Source organism: Stegodyphus dumicola, chromosome 1 (genome assembly GCF_044657685.1).
Source record: "Stegodyphus dumicola isolate Sdum_Otavi_A_Nest chromosome 1, ASM4465768v1".
Classification (NCBI taxonomy): Eukaryota; Metazoa; Arthropoda; class Arachnida; order Araneae; family Eresidae; genus Stegodyphus; species Stegodyphus dumicola.
In genome coordinates, this window is record NC_140768.1 from 50,147,438 (window position 1) to 50,158,216 (window position 10,779).

The window sequence follows — 10,779 nt, forward strand, 5'->3', positions numbered from 1 at the left end:
TTAACGTGCTGAGTTACGCAGCGGCGTCAAGGAGGGAAACTGAGGAGCTCGGATGGGATTCCAGACATCCAACACTGCCAGTTACAGCAAAAACAAAAACTGTAACCCCAGCAGACAGTGCCAATTCGGAAGATATCTTCTACTCTAAAATGCTCCATTGAGATCTCCCGCGACCCTATGGTAGACAAGCATATTCTGCTACCAGCTTTCAAAAAGGCTATGCCTAAGTTTAGGCAAGCAGATGCTTTAAGGAGAGCTTTTAACATTTATGAAAGCTATATTGAGCTTTCAGACTAATTCGGCTAATTTTTCAGCATATGTCTCCTGTTATCATCGCAGAACCTACCGTAAACGGCCTAAAATTCAACTCACAACGTGAAAAAAGTTATATTACAAAAAGGTCTCTATCCATTTGTACATGGAATGCAAATGGCTTGTACAATAAAATCCATGAAGTACCGGATTTTATAATACAGCACGATCTTGACGTTTCAAAAGACTCACTTTATCCCTGGGCGAACTCCCAGAATTGGGAATTATGACATTTACTCGACTGACAGGGTGTCATATGGCAGACAAGCAAATGGTGGTTCCTGTATCTATGTGAAACGTTCGATTAAGCATCACATGATATCGTCCCCTGATTTAGAACATTTGGAAGCGACTATTATCCAAATTTTTATACAAAATTCTCCTCCTCTTACCATTGTTTCGGCATACCTTCCCCAACAAGGAGCTACTCGTGGGGGGAATGTTTTTCCTGTCAGTGATTTTGAAAAAAATTAACAATTTAAAATCACCTAATCATTGCTGGTGACTTAAATTCACGCCATACCACATGGTTTTGTCCTAATAGGAACAAGTTTCGCATTAAACTAAATTCAAGGGCTCAAAGCTCCCGTGTACAGATCATAGCTCCTACAGCCACGACTTATCAACCTGTTAGAGGGTCTCCCCCAGTTTTTGATCTGGGTGCTTTTTATAATATTTATTTTCAGCATGAAATTAAAGTGATTCAAGACTTAGATTCTCATCACCCTAGATATTCAAAATTCAAAATCGGAACTAAAAATTGCAGAAGCAAGCCTCTACAGATTGGGACGATTTTCGGTTTATTTTGGAACGTACAGCTATCCCCCTATCAAAATTTCCGGCAATGCTGACTTTGACAGGTGTATCAAAAATTTCAGAACCCAGTTTTAATTACCCTAGATATTCAAAATCGGAAATAAAAATTGCAGGAGCAAGACTCGACAAATTGGGACGATTTTCGGTTTATTTTGGAACGTACAGCTACCCCCTATAAAACTTTCCAACAATGTGGGACTTTGAATGTATGTATAAAAAATTTGAAGTCTTTACTAAAAGAAGCGAGAACTGCGGCTTCGAAACCTATCACTCACCCGGGCGCTAGGCTCCCGCTTGAGACTAAACCCAAAATTAAGCAGAGAAACCACCTGCGAAAACTTTGGCAAAGAACACGCGATTCCAGAATCCGTGTTCAATTTCGCAAACTGCAGAACGAGATTAGATCTGAAACCCGCTGGCAAAAACAAGCGGAGTAGAAACACAACATTGAGACCTTAACGACTGACGACGGACAGGTTTGGTGCGCTGCCGCCCGATTAGGCAAACAATTTAAACACATTCCACCCTTGAAACGACCAATGTTAATCAGATGGCTTTTACAGACACTGAAAAGGCTGAAGTTATCGCTGACAGCCTTGCTACACAATTCAGTCCAAATAACGACGCCTACTGTAACCTCTCAGTTATACAGGGGCGCATACACTCACGTGTTGAACATTTTCTAACACAACCTATCACGCATGATCTGAGGCGTACTGACCAACTGAAGTGCTAGAATTCATTGATAAAATGAAACCCAAGAAGGCACCAAGCATAGACTCAGTTTCGAATCGCATGATCAAAAACTTTCCCGTAATGTGTATAGTGCGTATTATTATACTAGTGCGTATTAATCTAATGCTTAAAATGAGCTACTTTCCTGACTGTTGGAAAATTGTCGCAGTTGTTCCTATTCTAAAACCAGGACTGTGGAAGATTAAAATTAAATGTGTCAAAATGTGCTGCCACTTTACTTATCCGAAGAACTCACCCCAATTTACCTAACTTGCAATTCTTCGGAGAACCACTTCTCTGGGTTCCTATTTATAAGTATCTAGGAGTGATATTTGTTTCAAAATTAACTTAGTAACCTCACATTCAAAAACAGTTTCCAATGCGAAGGTTGTCAAATCCCAATTATTGCCTTTTTTTGCTAGAAAAAGCGACCTGTCCACGAAAAACAAGATCTTGCTCTATAAATCAATGATAAGGCCTATTCTGACTTTCAGCTGTTCTTTCAGCTTCGCTCAGGGTCCCGTAGTCGGGCAATTATTATTTCTTTCAACCGTAAGCGGTTATAACTTAAAAGTAAGCACCTCTTTGTTCCCCGCTAAAGGGGTTCTTGTGCACAGACATTTTATTTAAACTTAATCTTTTTAAGAGAAATTCTTTAATTTATTACTATTATATCATAACACTTAAAGCTATTAATTTATTTGTCTCGTGTTTCTCCTCAGAGGCAGTTCTGGCCCTGTCTCTTAAATCTAACTCGCCTAATGAGTTCTCCGCACCCTTCACTGTCCAGACCCGAATCACTTGCGACATGAATGACCTTTTGCGAGTGGTTACTTTCCTTGCAGTATTTTTATGCTTAGAACTTTTGCCATTCCTCAGCATTTAGTAGCACCTCTGCTACTTCGCAGTAAATTCGAAAGTAACTATTTACTCAGTGCAAGTACTCCTGCTAAACCGGCGGCCTCATAATTGCCATCAGGGAAGACTGGGCTAGTTTACTAGTACAGGATAATAACTATGACATAGCAAGGAGAGAAATAATGAGAGTTGACATCAATGCAAATGGTTTTAATTTATCAATTTTAAATGTCTATCTCTCTAATGGTCAATTCTGCGAGGAGGATTGGGACAGTGTGCTGGCTACATTACCAGACAGATTCTTAATTTTAGGTGATTTCAAATGCTTGGGTTAGGTGATTTCAACTGCCATAACCCTGCTTGGGGTTCAAATAAACTCTCCTCAGGGGGTGCAGATTTGATTAAATAGTGCAATAATTGTAACCTCTGCATACTAAAGAATGGGAGTCCTACACACGTGAGCCCAAGCGGGGCGGAATCCAGCAATAATCTTGCGCTATGTCCAGCTGCTTTGTATGGAGTTTCGAACTGGAAGACTGTCAAAGATCCGTTTAGCAGTGATCATTACCAGATAAAGATCTGTTTAATGGATAATAATGTCCCGGGAGATGGTAATAAGAGGATTATCAAATTTTGCAATTGGAAAAGTTATAGTTCAGATAGTAAAAATGATATCAGTTCTTTGCTTCCAGATGATAAGAATTTAGATAAAAATAATAATATTTTGAGTAAAGTCAAAAACCGAAACATGACTAAAGTGGTTAAGCAACGTGGAAACTGCCCATAGTGGGACGCAGAATGCAATTTTATTTTGGGACAAAAACGCAAACACCTCAGACTTGCTAAAATTTACTTATCTAAGAAATCTTGGATCTCTTATAAAAAGTGGAATGCTAATCTAAAAAGAGCCGTTAAAGTAAAAAAAAGGCAGCACTGGGAGACTATCTGTATGCACGCCAGCAAGGATGGTAATATCTACAGGATATTAGGGAACCTTCGTAAGGACGATAATCCATGTCAGTTGTCGCACATTATTCTTAACAGGTCAAGAGAGAAGATGTCTGGATGGCTGAAGAGCAGTGTGACATTTTTGCAAAACATTACGCAAACGCCTCTAATTGCAAACAACTGCCTCTGGATTTAAGTGAGGATGACGGCAGTAGCTTCAACAAGTCCTTCTTCAGAGTGAAACTTGACAAGGCCATTAAGAACCTCAAAAACTCTACCCCAGGGCAGGATGGACTCACAAGGACTGCCATTTTGTCTTTAGAAGAAGACGGCCTTCTGGAGGCTTGCAATAATTCGTGGTACTCTGGTCAGATCCCTAAGAAGTGGAAAGAGGCAGAGGTGATTCTTTTCTTAAAACCTGGAAGAGACAGCTCCGAGATTTCTGCTTACCGGCCGATCTCTCTGACACAAATCTTGGCCAAGGTAATGGAAAAAATGGTACTGAATAGACTGCTCCCAAGGTTTTAAGGAAGTGGGGAAACTCTCAGAGCAGCATTATGGGTTCCTTCCTAATAGAAGCAGCATTGTTCTGCTTAACAAAATCTATAGCAGCATCTTACATGACTGGAAAAAAAAATAAAGTTATTCAGTTGGTTGCACTTGACCTCAAGGCTGCCCTTGACTCAGTCTGGATTGACGGCCTGCTTTAAAAATAATACAGTTTGGAGTCAAGGGGAACAGCGTCTTATGAATGAAAAAATTTTTAAATCAGAGAACTATAAGAGTGAAGTTCTTTCGAAGAGTTATGGGATTTCATGTGGTGCCCCACAGGCAAGTATCTTATCAACAATATTTTCACCATTTTAATGTATGACATCTATGACCCCATTCCACCTGCCGTTCAATGTTTCGTGTATGCAGACGACATCTTTCTGTACTGAGCAGACTGTTCGCACTCCATATGTATGTTGCCAGAGAAAAGCAAATCTGTCTTCTTCGGAGGAAAGAAAGGTAGAGAACCGGGTATTTTGAAGCTTAATGGTATCAATGTCCCAATGGTAAACGAGCTCAAAATTTTACGATTGTGGTTTGATAATAAGTTGAGCTGGAATACTCACGTAAATAAAATCATCGTAAATAAAATCAATTCGTTGGGATATCCACTTTTCTAGGCTGACACGCAGCTGATTTGTAAGTTGATCATGCTTTGCCTTTGAAATTAATAAGAAAATATCATTATGTACCGTAAAAGACTTAGGATAAATTCCTATCATGCATCAAGAGGAGACATTTTATTGACCTTGATTCAAGACTCAGAGCTTGAATGCCAGTGTGCAGTTCCAGTCTTTTAATACAGAAAAAGCGACACATCCAGTTAACATGAATTGAAAGGAATGACAAGCATGGTTGAATATTAATGCACAAATTCAAATTGCAAAGTTGACAACATAAAAAGACATCTGCGAATCATTTTCTGACACAAATCCAAGCACATCATGTGATGAACTTTCTGAAGAAGATTATAATGACACCGATGCATTCACTGAGATGAAAGATTGAATATTTGGGTTAGGGGTATAGCACTGGTCAAATAATTTCTAGAAATATTATGAACAGTTCATAAATGAGCATTTGCGTAACACTTGGAATTAGTTCCCAAATAATAACGGTTAATTATACGTCTGGTAGTTATAGATATTTATAGTAAAGTAGTTAAGTCGTATTGCAATTTTAAAGAATATTGTTTCTCATCGTTTAATGTTATCATTCAGTTGATGCTATCGAAATAGCCTAAAATTAAGTGATCACATTCATTGTCCAAGTGACTACAAATCGACTACCCGGCCTCATTTGTATCACACTAAGCTGCAAGAAGCTTGAACGGGAGTTTACGAATCCTCGAAGGTAAAAAAAAAAAAAAAAAAAGGCGAGAAACTTCTCAAACGTACAGTTCTAAGAACTTAGATATTCAGTTTTACGAAGAGCCATTGAGAGGCAAAATGCGACATAGGATGTCGACAAGCCGAATTCCCGCTCAACTTCTTCATCTCTCTGTCTGTCGCTCTGTCTGGCGCTCCAATAACTTTGGAGCTTATGGCAGCGGAATGCAAGCGTATAAAATCCTGCAGCTTTATTTCCAACTCTTTCTCTTTCATTTCTATTTTCTTTTTACTTCTTTGTACGAAGTAAAGGAAGTATTGTAACCACGAAAAGTTCCGGGTATCATATTTCAACGAAAATATCCATTTTAACCGCTATCGAATGCAACTTAACGATGTTTTTCCGTGACATCTGTGCGTAAGGACAGAATAAAGGACTCTTATTCCCCAAACGGTTTATAAGCTGATTTAAAATTGATTTAGAAGAGATTTGTTTCGTTGCCGTCTGTACTTACATATTTATGTATCTCCCATAACTCAAAAACGAGTAGCGTCAGAACGTTGAAATTTTGTATATATCACTGCTATAACATGTAGCTGTGTGCACCTCCCTTTTTGGTTGCTATCGGCCGCACCAAAAGTATATATATATATACTTTTGGATATACTTTTGATATATATATAAATATCCACTCTCTCTCTCTATATATATATATATATATAAATATCCACTCTGTTACTCGGCTCCGCGAGCTCATTGCGCATATTTTGCTTTAAAAATGATTGAATTATGTTGTTCTTAACTTCCGGTTTAGTTTTTTATGCCTTTAGTTAATCTGCAGGCAATACTTGCAGAATTATCAAAAATTTAAAAGTTGTTTAAGTACAGGTAAGCCTTTTTTTTTTTTTTTTTTTTTTTAACCATCGCAGCCGTGTTTGTTTACATTTGAAATTTAGCGGAATAGTGAATTAAGTCTTTTTGCCGAGTGGAACCACAATAAAAGTATTAGTTTTGCGGACCGAAAAATCTGCCTTCTTGTTTGCTGGCCAAATTGCTTGTTTTTGTCTAGAAATTCTAATTTTAATTGCAAAATTATTTTAACTGTATTTGTTTTTTTTTATGTTTTTTTATATCTTTTAATTTTTAATGTATATCATGTTTTATGATGATGTTATATGGAATGTATGTAATGCTTTATGTATGTTTTTAATGCATTTATGTTTTTTGTCCTGCCGCGAAGTGAGAACTGAATTAATTGAATGAGAAATATATTTATAATGAAATTCGAGGAAATAAAAAGTTTAAATGAAATGCAGAGGAAAAAGCGTATAATTTAATATTCCGTACAAGGAAGTCATGTGGTGTACAAATCAGATTTTTTATTTTAAGGATACAAAGTCTGAACTCAGTTATACTTACAAGCGACATATAAACTCAGAGGGGTACAAAAATATATTATTTTTTCCTTTTTTTGATTTTAATTTTTCGATTTTAAAAGTAAAAATTTTAAAATATCTGCTTTGAAAATTTTTAAATTACTGTACTGAATATTCTCATACGTTTAAAAAGTTGCTCTACGGGGCATAAAAGTTGTTTTTTCAGCCACAGTTTTTCATAAATTTTTAATTAAGCCTGATTTTATACTGCATCATTTCTTTTATAACAGATCTTTTTAATTATAGCATCGTGAAGGAATAAAAATGTCAGAGATTAGAGTTTTATAAGTAGTCAAAACCATTCCTCAGTTTAAGTTGATTTAAATCAAATGTTTCATGCCTTTCTGTAAACGTTCTGTATCGGATATTCATCTTCAGGGCGCAAAATAATACTTCTAAAAATTTAATTTTTCCTAATTTTGACTTTGGTATGATTTTCTTTCAATTATTACACTTAGATTCATACAAAACAGTCTGTGATGATAAACAAATTTGTCACAAACTTTGTAAATTATGGTAGTAGTGCAAAACTGATTTTTTAAAGAGATAGATGGTTGAATAGAGTTCTAAAATAGTATTTTTAAGCTGAATATTGATGATACGAAAAATTATCGGTCTCGAATGACTTAATTACGAAAAAAATTGAGACGTCATAAACCGAAACTTATCGCCTAGCACTTTTTGAGAAAGCATAATCACATTAGAATTCCACAGAAAACGAAATTAGTTTATATTATAATGTTAAAATATGAATACTTTTTAATTTATCTTGGAATTACGACCTGATATAACCCTGAAGTTAAAACGCTTTCGAAAGCTAGAATTTATGTCGGAGATATCTAAGCTACCAAATATCGTTGCTTGCTTTAAATGTACTTAAAATATTTTCACATTAACATACAGTGAATATTACAGCCTCTAAACTTTGATTAAGGAAGCTATGAATTTACAGTTATAAAGTAATTATTTAAACAGAAGAAATACACAAGAATTAATATTTTTTAATGGTTTTATATAATGAAACGGTAGTTTTCTTTTATTTACATTATATGAGTATTATATTAAAAACTTGTGCATTATTTTTTATTTTCTATACTATACTGTATTATTTAACTTTTGTTATATAATGTATATAAATATAAGTATATTTATATTTATATTTGTTTTTATAATGATACGTGGAAAATAAACTAAATAAAAATTACACAAAGCATTTAAGTATGCAAATCATTTTCGCCTTAATTTTAAGCATAATGCCCATGCATATTTAGCACTAAGTAATATGTAAGGTAGGATTGAATTCCATCTTTGTCACATTTTTATATTGGCATGTTGAAAATTTAATCCTGATTTAATATGCATTTCAGTTTAAATTTAGATTGCTATGTAATTATCAATGGGTAATTTGTTCACTGTTATTGAAACTTTCCTGAGTTATTTTGCTGAGTTCATTAAGTAAGGTAGGTATGTCAAACATAAGTAAAGACAAAGGACCACAAGTGGAGCAGATGAAATATATTTCAAAACTATCACATGAAATTGCACCTGTTATATTATAATATATAATACCAATATATAACATTGGAAAGTTATCCAGGAAAAAATGGAACGAAGAGAAATGCGAGTCTTAAGTTTGTTGACGTGTGTGTGCAAAAGATGCGCGCGTGTGTGTTCCATGGAAGGGATTGAAAACGATGCGCTGGACATTAGGTTCTCAAGTTCTGTAACGACGGCCTCATCAAAGAAGGCGTCTCTTTCAGCACCACCGTGACCGTGCTCACCTCTGTGTCCGAATCATGCCGCACCTTAGGCTCTGCATCTAGACAAAGATCTTGTTCGCTGGCCTCCAGACTATCTAGTTCTGTTCCCAAGGTGCTGGCCGTCTCAGAAGATGCAGGATCCACCGAATCGGCAGAATAGGACATAGCACTGTTCTTAACTTTCCTATCTGTTTCGATCTCGATGCGAGGTGCCGTCAAAAGAGAAGGCGATCCCCCTTCCAGAGAGTGCCGGACTGTGACTCTCTTCTTTTTGTGACACCTCTGGCTCAAGTCCGAATTCCCTCTATGAATGGTGCGTTCAAAGTTCTTAGCCACCGGTGTTGTTGGCTCACTAAATTGCTTATTATCCATAAGGATGGATTTCGGGCTCTTTTGGAGATGGTGGTGATGGTGGGGGTGCTTGGTGGGACCATGAGGAGAGTCCAAAAGTTGGGAAGAGGAGGACGTTGACGGCCCCGCAACAGGAGGTGCGGAAGAAGGTGCAGTTGGCGGAGGTGGTGACGATGATGAAGCGAAAGAGGCGATGATATTCGACATTCGGTGACGATCCTCCACGTACATCTCCATAAGTTGGTCCACTTTGCTTTCGATATCTTCTACCTATACGAACAAGTAAATGAGCGCACATGAATACAAGCAAATCATAATAAATAGTTCTGAAATGAAATAATTTAGTATTTAGGGAACATCAAATAGATTTTTTTAAGATCATTTTTAAGAAACATGAAAAAGATTACAAAGTTACAGAGTTAAAAAGCGCAATACAGATTTACATAGGACGCACAATGCGTGTACAAGAGTTAATATGCAAAATACTTCAAGAATAAAAATGAATTTGTTCCTATAATTACATTTTAAAATGAATGAGATTTGTCGTAAAATGATGTAAAAAATAAAATGATCAAAAGTTAACAAGAATAAACAATCTACAATATCGCTTTGATTTTTCTTAACCGCCTTCAGTTTGTTGCGTGCATAAAGGTCCGTAATAGATTGAATGCACACAGAACCGATGATAGCTCAATAAAATTTATTTTATCAAAAGAAACTATAAAGTATTTTCTCCCTCCTTCCAGCATGCCTTCATGGTGTAACGGTTAGTACGCTCGGCACGTATTCGAAAGGTTCAGGTTCGAGTCCCTGTGAGGGCACTGCACATTTTTAAGCTCTCCTGCTTTTAAAAATATCCTATGACTTTACAAAACACTATCCTATGACTATCACAATATCCTATGACTCTACAAACTTCACAGTTCTGGAACTTTCCAAAAATTACCCGTTCAGCTCTTCACGGTATCACAGATGCAATCCGTAGCTACATTTCAAACTACTAAGAACGTTAAACACAATGCCATGCAAAGCACATCTAAAAGGCGAAGCTCTCACGGATATTTTAATACTCCGAAGTCGTTCTGAAATAACAATTACTACTACTCCAAACTGATGCTTTCTCCAATCTTATATAACTTTCCCCAGATCGTGAAATCTCCAGTACTTCTCGAAATTACTGGAAGGCATATAAAGGCCAAATAGGGTTGCAGTTACATTTATACAAGTAGATAAATTACAGTTATTCAATTACAATACCCATTACAGTTACACAAATTCCGAGCCAAAATGTCGCCGAATAATCGCCAAGTTTGGCAAATTTCGTCGATTTGTCCCTTAAACTATCGCCAGCTTATCCAGCAATATAGCAAGATAGCCATTTACTCAATGTTAAGCAGACTTGCTCCTGTATTCTTATTTTTCCGGCAACGCATCACGTCTTCAGAGGTTCATGTTACATTATACAGAAAACGAAAAAATAAATTCACATATAATTTCATTAAAACTAGTCACATATGTACAAAATTCGTAACCAGTTTATTTTCGTCTATTAATTTAGGAAGGAAATAGATAAGCACTTACAGTTCTTTCTACTTTCACTATTCTCGAAGCTAAGCTAATTTTCGACTCGTACACATCTATGGATTTGGACCCGGCTTTACCTAAAATAGTATCTAACCTAA

The 10,779-nt window shown here is 36.3% G+C and overlaps 1 protein-coding gene across 6 annotated transcripts in view; it reads right to left on the reverse strand.

Annotated features, from left to right (window-relative positions):
- Positions 1–8,473: 8,473 nt before the first annotated feature.
- The window catches only part of LOC118195250 (potassium voltage-gated channel subfamily KQT member 1-like), a 383,599-nt gene continuing 381,293 nt past the window's right edge, over positions 8,474–10,779 (reverse strand). For 5 of the 6 annotated variants that reach the window (XM_085814315.1, XM_085814313.1, XM_085814323.1 and 2 more), the window contains 2 exons: positions 10,679–10,775; positions 8,474–9,367 (listed from right to left, as the gene is read on the reverse strand). In XM_085814315.1, coding sequence (XP_085670441.1) covers positions 8,693–9,367; positions 10,679–10,775 — 772 coding nt within the window. In that variant the 3' untranslated portion in view covers positions 8,474–8,692. The remainder of the gene's footprint in view (positions 9,368–10,678; positions 10,776–10,779) is intronic. The other variant, XM_085814336.1, reaches the window with a different exon arrangement.